Source organism: Lipotes vexillifer, unplaced genomic scaffold (genome assembly GCF_000442215.2).
Source record: "Lipotes vexillifer unplaced genomic scaffold, Lipotes_vexillifer_v1.1 scaffold207, whole genome shotgun sequence".
Lineage (NCBI taxonomy): Eukaryota > Metazoa > Chordata > Mammalia > Artiodactyla > Lipotidae > Lipotes > Lipotes vexillifer.
The window spans coordinates 403,895-423,271 of NW_006784469.1; the positions used below are offsets into that span (position 1 = coordinate 403,895).

Below are 19,377 nucleotides of genomic sequence, written 5' to 3' on the forward strand. Positions count from 1 at the left end.
GATCTTCCCAAAACGGGGCACGAACCCGCGTCTCCTGCATCGGCAGGCGGACTCTCAAAGCACTGCGCACCAGGGAAGCCCTATATATATATTCTTTACATTCTCTTCCATTATAGGTTATTACAGGATATTGAGTATAGTTTGCTGTGCTATACAGTAGGTCCTTGTTGGGTTGGTTATCTATTTTATATATAGTAGTGTGTGTATTTTAATCCCAAACTCCTAATTTAATCCTTCCTCCCCTTTTGATAACTGTAAGTTTGTTTTCTATGTCTGTGAGTCTATTTCTGTTTTATAAATAGGTTCATTTGTACCATTTTGTAGATTTCATATATAAGCGGTATCATATGATATTTGTGTTTCTCTGTCCGGCTTACTTCACTTAGTATGATAATCTGTAGGTCCATCCATGTTGCTGCAAATGACATCATTTCATTCTTTTTTATGGCTGAGTAGTACTCCGTTATATTTATATTACCACATCTTCCTTACCCATTCATGTTAATGGGCATTTAGGTTGCTTCCCTGTCCTGGCTGTTGTGCATAGTGCTGCTATGAAAATTGGGGTGCATGTATCTTTTCGAATTATGTTTTCCTCTGGGTATATGCCCAGGAGTGAGATTGCTGGATCATGTGGTAGCTCTACTTTTAGTTTTTTAGGGAACTTCCATACTGTTTCCTGTAGTGGCTGCACCAATTTACATTCCTACCAGCAGTGTAAGGAGGACTCTTTTTTCTCCACACCCTCTCTACAGGATGCTGCATTCTTGAACTCTATGTCATGTTATCTGTAATGAGAAACTAAAGGTAATTTCATCAAATTATTTAGTTGAAAATAAAAGATTGACTGAGACTGTTGACTACTTTATTGAGGTCTGTCTATGGAAATGGTGCACTTACCCTAGATTATGGCTGTTTTACCTTCTAAGTCTCATGGCTGTTCTACCTTCTAAGTCTCATAGATGCTATGGTACCACTGGAGCATTTGGCTATATCTTTAAATACAGAGATCTTTATCAGTGAAAAAGATTTTTCCTTCAGAGTTAGGTATCTTTTTCAGTATCAACGCGTAAATGGAGTCCTATATAATTGAACTGATTTTCCAGGTGCAGGACTTCTAGTGCTAACCATGGTCTTAACCTTATTATCTGTCATAACCTTTGCCATCTATGCTTAATCAGTTCTAACATCAGAAAACACATCAGCTGAATGGAAATTTGGGGACTTTAGGAAATTAAGGAAGACTGCAAAGTAAAAATAAACTGGGAAAAAGTAATTATTTCATAATGCCATGAGGGTATGAATTCTGCAACTAAATATCATAGTTTAGGTTAATAAAAATGTTCAGAGTTAATGTCCTAGTGTTAGAGACTCCAGTCAAATTCTGGCATAATCCAAAACAGCACAGTAGTAACCACCAGACTGTACTGTATAGCAACAAACAGGAAGTTCATGTTGACTTTTCCTTAATATTTAAAAAAAAATGGTTTCCCTCTCATTTGGAACAAAGGAATATAAGTGTAGTGTAGTGGAAATCTTTGGATTCAGACATACCTGGTTTTGAATCTTAACTTCATATTTCACTGTGTGTTGAAAGTAAAGGTTTCTGAAGCTCTCTGTTCTTGATATAGCTATGAAGATGAAGATTATAATAAATAGCCTACACAGTTATCATGGGAGATGAATTAATTTGTTCTTTGTGAAAGCATGTGACATGAACAAGATGCTTAAAATGCTATTTTTTCCTGTGAATTTGATTGAATGTTAAATTAACATTTTAAAAACTTAATCTTGGTACAGGAATGTATTTATAGGCAGATTTATAGAACACAAGTGTCTACATATTTATTAACGTTCAAAAGAGTAGGTAAGATGAATGAACTGGGAAAAAAATCCTGAGTTATAAAGTCCAGAAAATGCTACTGTATTATTTGGATTAAGTGTTTCTCCCCAATTTGAAGAAATTTTCTCAAGGGAATCTCTGTATTATGACTTCAAGATACTTTTGTGTATATGTTTAAATGCCTTCCTCACATGTTCCTTTTACACCATTTTATCTATATCTTTGGACATTTTATGTTTCTCTGTAAGAGGACTCGCATGAAAAATCCATTTGTCACCATGTTATCATTATGTAGATAAGAAAATATAAGAGAAGCCAAATTGAAGTCCAGACAAGCTGTGAAAGGGAATGTGCACCCTCTAGTGCCCACATTTATTTCTCACAAGAGCATATACAGCTTTGCTTTTTGTTTTCATCAATTTTAAATAAACATCAAATTTGATTTTAAAGTAAATGGCTCAGGGTTTTTAACTTGAGCATATTACATTGTATGATTATAGATGTATTATTATAACAAGATTTCATCTATCACAAGAATATTTCCATTAACCTGTGTTAAGATGATTTTCTTGCACAGAACTGTGTTTCAAAGGGACTTTCATTTTACTGAAAGTGAAAAATAGGCTCCATGCATCTGTGGCTTAGCAACATTTTATTTCTGATCCTCTGGATCATGCAGTTTTTGTCCACGGGCTTTCATACTCTTTGGCTTTATAACTAATTCCTCTAATCTAGCTGGTTTTGACATATTAGAATTTGGGGGATTTCCTTAGTTGTTTTTTTTTTTTTGCGGTACGTGGGCCTCTCACCACTGTGGCCTCTCCTGCCGCGGAGCACAGGCTCCGGACGCGCAGGCCCAGCGGCCATGGCTCACGGGCCCAGCCGCTGTGCCGCACGTGGGATCCTCCTGGACCAGGGCATGAACCCGCGTCCCCTGCATCGGCAGGCGGACTCTCAACCACTGCTCCACCAGGGAAGCCCTCAGTTTTTAAGGTGTGTTTCCCTGAAAGTTATATTAACAGAAGGTGTAAAAGTGACTTCTTTTCAACCATATCACATTTTAGAAATAAATATTACCAATGTATTTTTAAATGATTGAGATTTGTTACCAAATTAAGCTAAGAAGATTATGTTCAAGTCATTTTAATCTACCACTTGTTAAAATATTTTAGTTGTTTTACTTTTTGCAGAGAAACAATATTTTTGTAGAAGTTTTATTCTGTTCAGTACAACTAACTATCCTAGAGGTACAAAGATTAATAGCAATGCCAGATAACGCATGGAGAGTTTTCTGGCATTTATAGCTTAAAAATATTAAATTGCTGGGTTTGTATTCAAGGGCATGTATTTTTTTTTCAAGGGCATGTATTTTAAAAGGCAGTATTTTATACACATTAAACATGTAATTTGATTTACCATAATTGACAATGAAGAAGATGCATGATTTTAAGGACAAACTTTATGTTTTGGACTAGAATCCAGATTTTGAAGCACATGTTAAATAGGCATATTTTAGGACAAGGTAAACTACACAGAAATTGATTTTTTAGTATCTTTTAAAGATGCATTTCAGCGCAAACTGGAATCATTAAATTTTGCTGTACTGAAACGTTTTTTTTTTTTTTTTCGGTACGCGGGCCTCTCACTGTTGTGTCCTCTCCCGTTGCGGAGCACAGGCTCCGGACGCGCAGGCTCAGCGGCCATGGCTCACGGGCCTAGCCGCTCCGCGGCATGTGGGATCTTCCCGGACCGGGGCACGAACGCGTGTCCCCTGCATCGGCAGGCGGACTCTCAACCACTGCGCCACCAGGGAAGCCCCAAAACGTATGATTTTATGAGTGATGTGCTTAAACTTATATAAAACTGGAAATACATTTAAGCTTGTAAATAAGATCACGCAAACACAAGGAAAACACATTATTTGATAGGACTGTTAATGTGTCAGGTTTATATTAACTGAAGACAGTGTTCTTTCCCATTCGTTATATTTTGTTTCAGGTGCTGTGTAAACTGTCAAAAAGAGTTTATAGGGCTCTTATTATAACTGGGAATCATAACATCCTTAGATGTTACTTAATTTGATTGCTAGCTGAACAGACTAATTTAATTGGAATATCAAAGCTTCAGTGTAAGCAAAGCTGACCTCAGCTTTGTATCTCAGGTCAAAATCACTTTAATTAGTGAGATAAATAAATACACATTTAAGAGTAATTTTTAAAAAGTCCTTGTTAGTTTTTATTTTAAGACCAGTTTGATGGAAGCTTTGTAATTTTTGAAATTTAAAGGAAGAAGTAAAGGGAGATCAGAGAAGTTAAGTCATTTGTCCAGGGTAGCAGCATAAAGATTAAGATGCGTGATTAAAACTTGTGACAGCTGACTTTCAGTTCAGTGAGTTTCCACTGCACCATATTTACTTTACATTTAAAGCACACACATTTAAAGCATACACGTACAAACACATACATTCACAAACACTCCAAAAAAGAATTTAAGGCAATCATTTGGCCCTGTTTTCCCCCTCCCACCAAAGAAAACACGCCCACACTATACAAACACATGCATATATCTGTGTGTGTATATAAAAACTATCTTGATTTAAGGGAGGTAGTTATCTAAATGTTAACTTGTTTTCTCCTGATTAAATAGGATTTTGTCCTTTAATAATATTGTATAACTGTAAAAGTACAATAATCACCATATACTCAGCACATCTCAAAATCCTAGAAATACTTTATATTTTAGCAATAACAAGGTTTATATTGATTTTTTAAAATATTTTTTAACAAATTTCATTCAAAATTTTATAACATTTCTCTGGTTCAAATTTAATTTGTATTCTATTTATTCAGTTTTTAAAAGGAAGTAACATGTGGAAACATATGGGAGGGAAGGACCAGTTTCCCCAGAAGGAAGGTTGAAGGGGAAAGAGAAGGGAGAGGTTGATCAAGAAAACCTTCACAGAAGTTGTATATCTTGGACAGAGTCTTGAAAGATGAGTAGGAGTTCATCATATGGTTTGGCATCCAGAGAGTAGCCATATACCAATACGGAATTAAAACGTGTTCTCATGTTCTAGAAATCTGAAGAAGAAAGATGATTATTAAAAAATATAATAGGGCTTCCCTGGTGGCACAGTGGTTGAGAATCTGCCTGTCAGTGCAGGGGACACGGGTTCGTGCCCCGGTCTGGGAAGATCCCACATGCTGCGGAGCAACTAGCCCCGTGAGCCACAATTACTGGGCCTGCGCATCTGGATCCTGTGCTCTGCAACAAGAGGCCGTGATAGTGAGAGGCCTGCGCACCGCGATGAGTGGCCCCCACTTGCCGCAATTAGAGAAAGCCCACGCATTTAAAAGAAGACCCAGCACAGCAAAAATAAATAAGTAAATATTTAAAAAAATATATATATATAATAAACAAAATTTAAAAATCTTACCTCACCTCCAGGAAGATTTCTTCCACATTGTAGTACCAGTAAAAAAGAGTCATAGTTTTGTTTCCATGAACATGAAAACGTGTGTTCTAGCTAATTAACATGTACATTAAAATTTGGTTTGTTAAGTGATCTGGTCTAGGCCTAGAGCCTTAGGATTGTGCAAGAGTTAACATATTTCACAAATGTTAATACTTTACTTTCAGGCTGCTAAAGGTGAGGCTTATAAGTTTTTATGAAATTCTATGTGCAAAGATGTTTAAAGATGTAATATGGCCATTCATAACCTAGCTCACTAATCAAATTAGTTTAAGTCTGGGAGCTTGAAGGATTTATAGTTTCACAGTTTACACATTTGGGAATGATGAGTTCCAAATGGTATATTGAAAGTGACTAAATTAAAGTTTATGTAAATGTGTCATCTTAGTTAAATACTTCATGTGGCAGTCACTATATTAACAGAACACAGTAGTGCCCATTAAGAGGCTCTTCTGACATAATTAGCAGTGTTATCATAGAGCACAAATTCCATACAATGATTTACTGTTGACAATTCAAAATTGATAACTTTTTAAACTGCAAGTGTTTCTCTGGTTCTTTTGGATGTGTTTCTGTTTGTCTTTTATTTAAAAAATTTTTTTAACATCTTTATTGGAGTATAATTGCTTTACAATGGTTCGTTAGTTTCTGCTTTACTTTTAATTTACTTAAAATATTTACACATACACACACATATACACGCACCTGCAACACAGACATATATCTCCCAATTTTGACTGCAAGGAAGTATAATTGATCTAATTCGCATTATCTTTATGGAAAATTCAGCTGGAGGAAGTAGAGTCCATTTGTACAATATGACCTTGAGGGAAAACTTAGACCTTTCAAATATTTCGTATGTATGCACCATACTTGAAACTTCCAGAAAAATAGAAGATCTCTTTGGAAAAAAACCTTGGTTTGGTAATAAAATATTTGCAAAAAAAAAAAAAAAATCAAAGATATGGTTGCTCTGTTCCATGAGACTCTACAGATCTTAGTTTTGGGGGGTTGTGATGAGTACCTTTGTAAAGGAGAGAAAATTGTCACTTCACTGTTAATCATAAATAATCACAAAGATGAGATTTTAGGTTATACTTGAAAAATATAGGACAGAATATTCCTCAACTGTTACAGGAAGAAAATCATTTTGTAAATAGAGAGAAGTCATAATTTTCTTAGATAAAGAAAAATTTTTTTTACATCTTTATTGGAGTATAATTGCTTTATAATGGTGTGTTAGTTTCTGCTTTACAACAAAATGAATCAGTTACATATATACATATGTTCCCATATCTCTTCCCTCTTGCGTCTCCCTCCCTCCCACCCTCCCTATCGCACCCCTCCAGGCGGTCACAAAGCACCCAGCTGATCTCCCTGTGCTATGCGGCTGCTTCCCACTAGCTATCTACCTTAAGTTTGGTAGTGTATATGTGTCCATGCCTCTCTGGATAAAGTTAGACTCTATCTAAGGGATAGAGTCTGTCTGTAATAACATATAGAAGTACATTAAGTACAGAGTGAAGTGTGTTATGAGAGTAAGATGAGAGTAATAAGAAATTTTATTGATGGGCTGATTCTGAGGGTGTACAGGCCCATTATAAGCAACTTATTCTATGTCAGTTCTTTATCAATGTTTTGTGAGAGTTTTAAAAGTGAAAAAAATTAGTAGAAATGAGTGATTTTATAAAGGAAGAAAAATACATGCACAGAATCCAAGATTTAATATGGTATTGAAAATAACTCTTCAGTGTTATTCTTGAGGGTTTTGAAAAGGTACCTGAGTTACATCTGTATGATATCTTCAGTTGGTGATTAAAGACCCAGCCTCAAGTAGTGCAAAGCGTGATAAAAAATACCAGTGGCAAAACGCTAGGGAGAATAGATAGCACCCAATTTAGAAACATGTATGGATTTAAATCAGGGGAGTCTGTTAATTTGGCATACATCTCAGCAAGGATATGTGAAAAATATTCAATGCCAGTGAACATGTGAAAACTAGGGGGCAAGGCACAGAAAGTGATGAAGCAAGAGCTGCCAAATTGATAAGGAATAAAGTAAATGTGCAATTGTTACTTGGAAGCCAGGGTCTGAGTAGAAGCCAAGAAGGAGGTCTTGTTCATTTTGCTAAAAGCGGTGGAAATGTCACTGAGACTAAGCATTGAATGTGAGCCATTGGCACTCAGGAAGAGTGCACAGGAAGCCTTTTGAAAACTCTGCCTCTGCTTCCCCTTCACCCTTCCGTCCTCATTGCTGGCACACAGAGATGGGGCTGTCTACTGGCAGAATACTGGAGGGAAAACAAGTGCTAGCAGCTGACAGTTAAGTCCCAGAACGCTAAGGGATGGTATTGAATGTTAGATCTTGGAGTATGGGCTGACTGTATATTACATTGAGACAGAAAGTTTTAGTAAGAAAATCATAGATATGGTTGAAGCAACAAGCCCAAATAGAAGCCACGGGAAAAAAAAAGTAAACAGAATATTACATGAGCAATAGCTCAGAGCTTAAATCATGTAAGAATTGGGTTTAGGTTCCACCTATTGCCAAAGGAATCAAGACATCACAAAGATGAAAGAAAAGAGAAAAAGAAAGTCTAACACCTAAGAATAGTACAAACTCATTGATACTTTGTTCCATTCCATTTCAGAAAGAAAGTGTAACATATTAACACACATGCTTATGAATAGATATAGTTTTCCTAGGTAAAGCACTTTACTCACAACTTCCCTAAAAAATATTTGAAATCCCTTAAAAATAAATCTGTAACTTAGTTCATAGAGTGTTCTCCCTATGTTTTCCTCTAAGAGTTTGATAGTGTCTGGCCTTACATTTAGGTCTTTAATCCATTTTGAGTTTATTTTTGTGTATGGTGTTAGGAAGTGTTCTAATTTCATTCTTTCATGTGTAGCTGTCCAGTTTTTCCAGCACCACTTATTGAAGAGGCTGTCTTTTCTCCACTGTGTATTCTTGCCCCCTTTATCAAAGATAAGGTGACCATATGTGCATGGGTTTATCTCTGGGCTTTCTATCCTGTTCCATTGATCTGTATTTCTGTTTTTGTGCCGGTACCATACTATCTTGATTACTGTAGCTTTTGTAGTATAGTCTGAAGCCAGGGAGCCTGATTCCTCCAGCTCCGTTTCTCTTTCTGAAGATTGCTTTGGCTACTCGGGGTCTTTCGTGTTTCCATACAAATTGTGAAATTTTTTGTTCTAGCTCTGTGAAAAATGCTATTGGTAGTTTGATAGGGATTGCATTGAATCTGTAGATTGCTTTGGGTAGTAAAGTCATTTTCACAATGTTGGTTCTTCCAATCCAAGAACATGGTATATCTCTCCATCTGTTTGTATCGTCTTTAATTTCTTTCATCAGTGTCTTATAGTTTTCGGCATACAGGTCTTTTGTCTCCTTAGGTAGGTTTATTCCAGTTAGAATGGCCATCATCAAAAAATCTACAAACAATAAATGCTGGAGAGGGTGTGGAGAAAAGGAAACCCTCATGCACTGTTGGTGGGAATGTAAATTAATACAGCCACTGTGGAGAACAGTATGGAGGTTCCTTAAGAAACTAAAAATAGAACTACCACATGACCCAGCAATCCCACTACTGGGCATATACCCTGAGAAAACCATAATTCAAAAAGACACATGTACCACAATGTTTATTGCAGCACTATTTACAATAGCCAGGACATGGAAGCAACCTAAGTGTCCATCTGCAGATGAATGGATAAAGAAGATGTGGCACATAGAAACAATGGAATATTACTCAGCCATAATAAGAAATGAAATTGAGTTATTTGTAGTGAGGTGGATGGACCTAGAGTCTGTCATACAGAGTGATGTAAGTCAGAAAGAGAAAAACAAATATATAAGGAATCTAAAAAAAAAAAAAGGTTCTGATGAACCTAGGGATAGGACAGGAATAAAGACGCAGACATAGAGAATGGACTTGAGGACATGGGGAGGGGGAAGGGTAAGCTGGGACAAAGTGAGAGAGTGGCATGGACATATATACACTACCAAATGTAAAAATAGCTAGCTAGCGCGAAGCAGCCGCATAGCACAGGGAGATCAGCTCGGTGCTTTGTGACCACCTAGGGGGGTGGGATAGGGAGGGTGGGAGGGAGACGCAAGAGGGAAGGGATATGGGGATATATTTATACATATAGCTGATTCACTTTGTTATACAGCAGAAACTAACACAACATTGTAAAACAGTTATACTCCAATAAACATGTTAAAGAAAATAAGAAAATAAAAAAAAATAAAAATAATTTATTAAAATAAATAAATCTGTAAATCAAAAGAGTTTAATCACTCTCTAAAAGATACTTATGTAGGGCCTCCCTGGTGGCACAGTGGTTGGGAGTCCGCCTGCCGATGCGGGGGATACGGGTTCGTGCCCCGGTCCGGGAGGATCCCGCATGCCGCGGAGCGGCTGGGCCCGTGAGCCATGGCCGCTGAGCTTGCGCGTCCGGCAACGGGAAAGGCTACGACAGTGAGAGGCCCACATATGGCAAAAAAAAAAAAAAAAAAAAAAAGATACTTATGTAAAGAGCAAGTTTAGTCATCTTTTGCAGTCTCTTTCCAAATCTATAAAATCAGACAAACAAAAACATTGAATGAGGAAAGACCACTCTATGGGATTTTACATCCTGTTGCCTGAATTGATCTGAATTATTAGAACTACATGCCAACTGGTGCCCAGGCCTCCCTTAAAATCTCCACAGTCTGAGCAGCAAGCAGACGGTTACCATGGTGTTGACTCCGCAAAGGCTTCATTGTGTGGAGATAACCAATTTACCTGGCAGAGTCTCTAGTCTAGAAACTGATTTAATCTTAATTCATTGAAAAGGTGTTTTTTGATTATTCTAAACAAAAGTCACAGTGTGAGCTGAGCCCCAGTTCTATGTCTAAAGCATTTTTTGTCAAATGGATGCTTTGCTAAACCAAACTCCTTGATAATGTGGACTGCTGCATTTTCATCTCTGTTATCTGTGGAGTTTAATACTATGTCTGGCATATAATAAGCACTTAGTATATATTTTGTGGCAGAAACGAAGGTAGAGATGTGTTTTAAAAGGAAACATACAGTTTCACATTTTTCAGAAAGACAGATGTCTAAAAGTATTATGATCTTTTGGAAAATTATTTTCAAACTGAATAAATATCCTTTACCTTTTTTTTTTTTTTTTTTGCAATTGATTAGAGGTGGTGGTAAAGGATAATTATAACACATGTTCAAACAAGACCAATGTAAATTCCGGGCCTGGTGAAAACTTTCTCCAACATAGGCCTTAGCAGAACTCTCCCAGCTGTGATGCCAGCTTAGCAACTTGAGTCAACTTTTAGTTTCATGGACCTGTAGGTGGATGTGAGCAATCTTTAACAGAGATGCTCTGAATCAAAAGGGTGTGGGACCACAAAAACCAAGTCTAAAGGGAGAATTTGACATTGAATGGTGGATATTCACATCTCACCTTTATGACTCAGAGAGTATTTGATGTGTGATTGAGTCAGACTAGTGTAAAGGTGAAGGGACAGATTTGACCAGAGTGACCAACATGGATTATATCAAGAAGCCAAGTTTCCAAAATAGAAATCTTCTAGTGGATAAGAGTCAATGAAGGATTTCACTTCATTGGCGGAGGGACAAGACTGCAGTATGGGTCCTTGGTTCCCTAAGAAACTTGAAGAGAGATTTGTTTCTAGAAGTAAAGTATAGGGTTAAGAGGTCTGAAATTTTGCTCTCTATCCTAAGAAAAATGGAAAATCTTTGAGTGGCTTAATGAATGAAGGTTATATAATCAGATATCTTTTAGAAATGATAATTTCACCAGTAGTGCATGGAACAGATGGGAGGGTTCCAGAAAGGTTGCCTAGAACCAGTGGAGAGGCCATTTCAGTAGTTTTGGTCACATTTAATGGCAAGATCAGTGAGGATGCCAACTGTAGAGATAGATTCACACGAAATAGCATGTTTGATGGATTAGACTTTGCTAAATATGTGAGGGAAGGGAGAGGAGGGTATCAAAGGTGATAGACGGTGATACCATTCACAGGTCTGAGGACACTGGGAGGGTACCAGTTTGGGAGAGAAAATCAAACATTAGGTCTTGACATTATATATTGAAAGAGCTCTTACAGCATGCAAGTGGGATCATCCAGTAGGTGGATGGTTATGTAGCTATGGAGCTCAGAAGAAATGCTTGAAGTAGAGATATCTGTATCGGAGTCATTGATATATATATTGTGGTTAAGGTCATTAGCATGAATAAGATTGCTAGTGAGAGAGTAATATAATAGGATAGAAGATGATTGGAAATGAACTGGGCCTTGATAACTTCAGCATGTAATAACAGGATGGAAGAGGATGAGCCTGCAAAGAAAAAATTACCCATGGTCATAGAAATAGAAGACAAAATAAATAGAGGGGGATCATGGAGGCAAAAAAAGAATTTCAAAGAAGAGTATGGTCAACAACAGTGTTAAGTGTTGCTAGATGGCAAGAAAGTAAAACTCTCCATTGGCTTTAGTGACATGATTCCTTTATTAATATGTTTTTGTTAAGAAACAACATTGAGTGGATTAAGGGGTGAAGAGGAGATGGGGAACTGACAGGAAACTGGACAACTGTTGCAAAACATTTGCCTTTGCAGAAGATAAGAGAATGGCCAGAGGAGAATATGGGGGTCAAGAGAGTGTTGATTTTTTAATAAAGGAATCAATAAAAATATGTTTAAATTTCCATATGAAGAATTAACTTGAGAGGGAGGGGTTGAATTTACAGTGGATACATTAAAAAAAATGATAGACTCAGACGCCTGAGAAGAAGTACGAGAATGAAGTACAAAATGCAGGTAGAGGGATTGGCTTTAAGTAAAAGAAGAGAAACTCATTTGAAGGGAAAGGAATGAGAAGGGCACAGGCAGGTAAGACTGAATATTTGGACATAGGAAGTGGAAGGGAGAAATTCTAGTCTGATAATTGCACTTTTCTTTGTAAAGTAGGAAACAGTGTCATCTTTTGATAGGTGGAGAAATAAGATGGATGAGAGCTTTTTTTTTTTCATTTTGGTTGATTTTTTTTCCCCTTGTTTTTTATTTTAAATATAGCAGTGTGTATATGTCAATCCCAAACAAAAAAGATGGATCAGAGCTTTGAGAGCTTTGGGAAAAGTTTGAAATAGTTCCTGTGGAGAGTCAGAGCTCAAGGTGAAAAAATTAAATATGGCAGGATGCTGGGCTCATTTGAGGCTGTTGATCATTGCCTTAGTCTGGGTTTCCACAAGAGTGGATCTGGAGACAAAGATTTGGTGCAGGTAGTTTTTTTAGGAAGTAATCCCAGGAAGCAAAGTGAGGAAGTGAGATAAGAAAAAGGCCGCCATTACAGGATGATACATGAGCAGGTTAACAATGGAGGCAACTGTGCTCAGTCCTGCTGGGAACCTTCTGAGACACTGTGTGTAATATCCCTCAAGGTGGTTGCACTGAAGGCAAGGGAGCTGGGATATTTATCTACCAACTCCCGGCTCTCACTAGCTGAGGGTCACCCCTGAGGTATTAACATCCCAGTACTCCTGGCCTGCCCCATGCACTGGCAAGTGAATGTCCACAGGCACAGACACACACAGATTTTTATACTGAACTAAAGGAAAAACAAAAATGTCCTTCTTAAGACATTCTGATGGAAAACATGCGCTGGATTTGGTGGGTGGCTAAATGACCATAGTTGAAGACTGTTGATTTCATAAATTAACATCAATGAGAAAGATTTTTAGTAGCATGCAACAGGACTCTTAAAATCAGCATTACAAGTGAAGAAATAGGAAACCTAATAGTTAAACTTATGCGAAAAACAAATGTAGGAAAGATAATCACCATGTATGATAAAATAAAACATCATAAATATTGATAATCCATATGCAAATGAAATAAGGGATTGACATTTAATGATGTGGAATTTAGAATAAAAAATCTCTGAATTCAGATCTCTGTTTCTTCTATTTCCAGTTGGGTAGCCTTGGTAAATCAAAACTTAGTAAATATTTATTACTATGAATCAGGTCCTCTTTGAGGTGAAGGATATAATGGTGAACAAGATGAATTAAGTTTCGTCCGTATGGTACTAACAGTCTGAGATCAATTGACTTAATTTCTCTGAGCCTCCATCTCCTCATATGAGCAGAGAGATTAGTAGTACCTTACCACTGATTTTTGTAAGAAAACAAAAGGCTTTTGGAAGTGTTTTGTGTTCTGTGAAACTCTTTATCAGTTTAATTTTAAAACAATAACCTGCAACTAACATGAAAAATTCTAACAGGTTTATATGATTTAAAGCCGTGAAGTTTGAGTTGATTGAGCTCATAGGCTACCTCAATGAAAGTACTCATAAAGAAGATAATTGTCTATTCTTTCCTGATTATACTAAACACCACTGATATGATCTTTTTAGGAACCAAATTTTAAGGAAAGTAAACCATGGAATATCCATTGAAGTAACTAGGAGTAGGGTAGGCTGACCATCACATATCTTCTAGTGGATTTAAAGAGTCGATTTCAACTATTTGAGGGTTGTATTGGAAAAGAAGCTACAGCATGGTGATTGCAGTATATTACTTGGTGTCTTAAATCTTGTATTTGTATTTTTGGTCTACTCCACAGATTTCCTATGAAAATTGAGTAAGTCATTGATTTCTCTGGGTAACTTTCATTTGTTTGCCTGTTTGTTTTGTTTAATAAACAATTGGATTAGATGATCTCTAAATTCCCGTTATCATAGATTCTTTACAGATGCTGATAAAATCTATAGGTTCTTTCTCAAGAAAAATGCACACACATTCAGAATTGTGCCTGAAATTTCAAGTGATTCATAGACATTCTCCACCCTTGCAACTCACCTACTCCCTTGAAAATATCTGCTTTAAGTAGACCTGAATCACCTCATCAGAGTTAATAGTTTATTCCCAGTAGCTCCATAGATCTCTGCAATAAAAGAATGTTTGAGAATAACAGTGTGGGTGATCACGTATCTATTGCAGCATAACAACCCACCTCAAAATTTAATGGTTTGTTTATTTATTTATTTATTTATCATATCTCACAATTTTGCAATGTGGGCAGGGCTCTTTGGGCAGTTCCGTGGTTCTGAGTGGAGTCAGCTAGAGCACTCACTTGGTTGTATTCAGCTGGTGTTTGAGTTGGGTCAGAAGGTCAAAGAAGGCTTTATTCACTTGCCTGGTGCTGCATGCTCTTTCACGTGGTCTCTCCACCTGGCAAGCCTGAGCTTTTGTAAAGCACTTTAGGATCCTTCAAAGTCTTATATAACACTTGCCTTCTCAGAGTGTGTGTTCTACGAGGACAAGATCCAAGGTGCAAGCACTTGTCAAGCCCCTGCTTGTGTTACACGTACTAATATCCCTCCCATTTGCTATAGCAAGTCATATGACCAAACAGCGTCAGTATGGTTGGAGACAACACGAAGGGCATGAGTATCCGAGATATGGTTTAATGGGGGCCACCAAAAGGAATTTTTTGTTTACTGTAAGTACATTCCAAAAAGAAAGAGAGTTATCTTGGAAAGTACTAACTTTTCAGTCATGCAGACATTCAAACAAAGGCTGAGGAACAACTTATAGAAGATACTGTAGAGGTCATTGCTACATTGAGATGAATAAAATGACCTCTGTGATCATGAGACTGGATCAAAGCTGACTCCAAATTTTGAGCCATCCTGACTAGGGAAATAGTAATGCTGTTAACAGTAATAGGGGCATCAGGCAGAAGTTTCAGGTTGGGGAAAAAATGGTAAATGTTGATAGATTGCTTTTTTTTTTTCCATATAGAAGAAAGAGATAATCAAGAAATAATGACCCTTCTTCTTCCCTGTCTTAGGTTGGATGTTGATATAACTGAACTTCACAGTTGGATTACTCGTTCAGAAGCTGTGTTGCAGAGTCCTGAGTTTGCCATCTATCGGAAGGAAGGCAACTTCTCAGACCTTAAAGAAAAAGTCAATGTAGGTTATGCATTAATTTTTATGTATTTTTCTAAGTTTTGCTGCTTGTAAACTCTATGCTATGAACTCTTATTCTCTTAAAGTTGAAAAGATTAAAGTGATATGATATAATGCTTTTAAAGATATCTTTGAAATATATTTTACATATCAAGTATAATCAAAGTTTAGCATAGAGAAATGTTTACTGATTCTGCTGTGACGAGGAATACTTTTTGTAAACCTTCTTTAACTTTTATATTATTTAACTGTAAATTAACAACTTTGTAACATGAACTCATATTGATTTCTCTTCATATATTGTTCTTTCACCTGAAGGCTGCTATTTTAGCAGGCTTGCAGAACAGAATGGAATAGAATAGACCCGACCCTTAGGAATACTAAAGACCCTGTTTGTGCTCTCACTATCATCAAAATGTTATACTTCAAAGTCATTAATAATTGTCATAAGTTATAACATATTTGCATTTTCTGGATATGTATGTATTACATTAACATAACTAAAAGATGCCCGGCCTTTTTCACTATTTTTTTTATAAAAGATTGTTTGCTGGTTTTATTTCCTACTGAGACATTATAGTTTCATCCTTTGCAATAGGGATTTTTATTAATTTAATAAGAGCTGTTTCATCTTCAGGGACATTTTCAAGGCTTTGATTTTTCAACTTCGACTTATAAACATCCATTTTTGGTATATAATTGGCAATAGTTTGTGAGGAAATTTCTAACAGGCAGAGTGAATATTCTGCAGTGGGCAGGCTAAAGAAACAGGTATTCTGAATGTTAAATAATTTTAGCTATAGGAAGATCACATGTGTGGATTCACTCTGCTTTATCTTTCCAGCATTTGATTTCATGAATTACAAAATCTATTAGATTTTTACAAGTACAACACTACCACAGATACAAGGGAATACCTGCCATGGGGTTGGAACTTTTAGAGAACAAAAAAATCTTCTTCTAGGAGAAAAAATTCTGTTTTTATAGGCTGTTTGAGGGGGAGAGAGAATTTCATCAACATTTCTCAGAGTTGACTGTTTATAAATGGGAAAGTTATTTTAAATTTCTTATTGGCTCTCTGTGGTATTGTGTTATCAGCTTAATAACGGACTATTATAAATAGTTTCAAGAAAAGGGAATTATGATTGTTAATGTTTTAGTTTTAAAATTAAACTGAATGATAACATGTAGAAAATAGCGAAATATCTTATTTCAGAGTATACTTATTCAAAGGTATATTCTTTGTTATAATTTTTGAGGGAAATTCTACAAGTAGAAAATTACTTAGAGAAGATGAACTCTAATTATGTTTCGGAGTTCATGTGACATACTCGACCACTGAAAGTATGAATCACCTTGGGTAGACATTTTATTAGCTAATTAAATATTTTTTATCTATCTGAATAATCTACTTAACTGTTTGCCATCCTATTTCTGTGTCTTAAAATAGCTTTGATCAAGCAGGAAAATTGAATTCTAGCATTTCCAGACTATAAATTTAAAAATTTCCTGTTATCATATGGTTACCTAGAAGCAATTTGCATTTAATCAATAGTGTCCAGCAATGAGACTGAAAGTGCTAAAAAAATGTACAATACTGTATGAGTAGTTTTCTGATGCTTCGTTGAGTCACCTCTATCAACTTTTACTCTCATATTCTGAAATAAAAACATCATTCTTAATTGCCTACTAAAATAGGAAATGAAATGATTTACCTAGACATTTCCTTCAGGCTAAATATAAGGTATATGTATTTAAAAAATCCTTGAGAGAAATACATAGTAATGATGATGGATATGCAGTTTAGGCATACATTAATTTTCTTGCTTCTTTGCCTGTCAGTTTATGTAGGTTATTTTGAACACATGGGAGGCCTGTCTCATGAGCTTGAGTGGTATTAATTCATTTTTAGGCATTCATTAAAAATGGCTAAATAATACCTCCTCTTTTTATTTTCACTTGAAGTAATAAATGAATGAAGGAATCAAGCACTTTCAGCCAATTAGAATATCCTAGGACACTATCACTTCAGATTTATATACTTTTAAATCTAACAAAAATTTTCCTTCTCTATTAACAATGTGTTTTATCCATATAATTAACATAATACACTTTTTTTTTTTTTTTTTTTTTTTTTTTTCCGATATGTGGGCCTCTCGCTGTCGTGGCCTTTCCCGTTGCCGGACGCGCAAGCTCAGCGCCCATAGCTCACGGGCCCAGCCGCTCCGCGGCATGTGGGATCCTCCCGGACCGGGGCACGAACCCGTATCCCCTGCATCGGCAGGCGGACTCTCAACCACTGCGCCACCAGGGAGGCCCCCATAATACACTTTTTTAAAAGTTGAGTTCTAGGGGACATATCTACTAAAAGTGTGGTCCCTGGACAACCAGTATTGGCATCATCTGTGAGCTTCTTAGACCTGTAGGATTGATTTCAGGCTTGATAAATCAGAATTTGCATTTAAACAAGATCCACAGGTGATTCCTATGTACATAAATGTTGGAGAATCAATACACAATGGGAGACTTTACCAGACTCCTAGGTGTTCTTCGCTCATTCTGTTAATGTCGCCATAGTTCAGAATTTCCAGCTGACTTAACAGGTATAGCTACTCAACTTCTTGAACTGAGCACATGGTAATGTAAGTTAGTAATTAAACCAACAAAACAAGCTCTTCTTACCCCAAGGTGATTTTATACCTCTACAATGTTCTCCTGAAAAGCTTTCCTACTAGCCATTAAGGTCAACAGGCCTTGGGCTCTTCCTGGGACTTACACTTGCTTACACCCATACCAAATCAACTTTTCACCAAGTTCTGTGGGAAATCTTCAAGCCAATTAATTCTACAGTTCCCTTATCTCTATTATCTGTGCTTGCCACGGAGAATATAGGAACCTCTCTTCACCTGTCCTTTCTTGTATCTTCGTCTCTATGCTCTTCTGTACTCTTTCCTGTCTCACTTTCTCTTCTTTGTGCTTTCTCACACTCATTCACTGTGCACTTGGAAACCCTTCTTCCAAAACAGACTTTCTCTCCTGTATACCCGTTTTGTTCATATGTGGAATTTATTGGGTTGGCCAAACATTTCGTTCGGGTTTTTCTGTAAGATGGGGAAAGCCCAAACGAACTTTTTGGCCAACCCAATACTTTTACCCTTAAGATCACCACGAAGATTAATGACTCACTCCTCCACTCCTTTAGAATTGCTAGTTTACTCACTTCTCAGGGTCACTTCCAAAGGTACCACCCTTAATGTAAAACTACCTTTTCCCTTGTGTTTCATGCCAAGTGGCCATCTGTCATTCACCAATTTATTCTATTATTTTCTCTTTGAAGACTTTGGCATCAGGTTCACAGTCTCCTCCACCCAAGTTATGCCTTTATCCTTAAAAATCTCAGCCCATGTGGACTATCTTGCTGTCTCCAATAGCTTCCATTTCCCTCATCTCCTCAATTCACCTACCCACTTGCATTAACAATACTGTAGATGTTTCGCTGCCAGACATTACTCCATTTCGGGAAAAAACACACTTTAACAGACTCATCAGTAATTCTTCCTAAGCTTTCCATACTTCCCTAGTAAATTTTCTCAACTTTTCTTCACTATGATTTCAAGTTTTTATAGGTCTCTTAAACTTTCCCCCACCATTTACAGTAGGTGACTTTCCCTCTTACTTTAGTTAAAACAATCTCTCTTAAATTATGTGTATTTGTGCTCACGGTCTCTTTATTTCCCTCTGCCTTGGTGGAAGAGACTTTGTTTTGGCTCATTAGGGCTAATCTCAGGGGGTGTGTATTCAATATCTTCACTGTCTGTGTCCTCAGGAACCTGCTTCCATTCAGCCACACATCCATTTCTTCACTGCCTCCCTATTTTCTGGGTCTTTATCATCAGCCTTTAAACAGACTGTTTTTCCATCTTTCCATCCTATCCTATAAATATATATGTGAATATTTTTGTGCCTTATTTTCTCAACTTCTCTGCAGGACTAGACCCTATTAACCTCTTAGTCCTTCATGAAATTCTTTCCTCCTTTGGAT

The 19,377-nt window shown here is 36.8% G+C and overlaps 1 protein-coding gene across 1 annotated transcript in view; it reads left to right on the forward strand.

The window, feature by feature from the left end:
* Positions 1-19,377, forward strand: part of DMD (dystrophin) — a 1,809,438-nt gene that overhangs the window by 326,888 nt on the left and 1,463,173 nt on the right. The window contains exon 16 of the mRNA XM_007456856.1: positions 15,215-15,338. Within this exon, the coding sequence (XP_007456918.1) occupies positions 15,215-15,338 (124 nt within the window). The remainder of the gene's footprint in view (positions 1-15,214; positions 15,339-19,377) is intronic.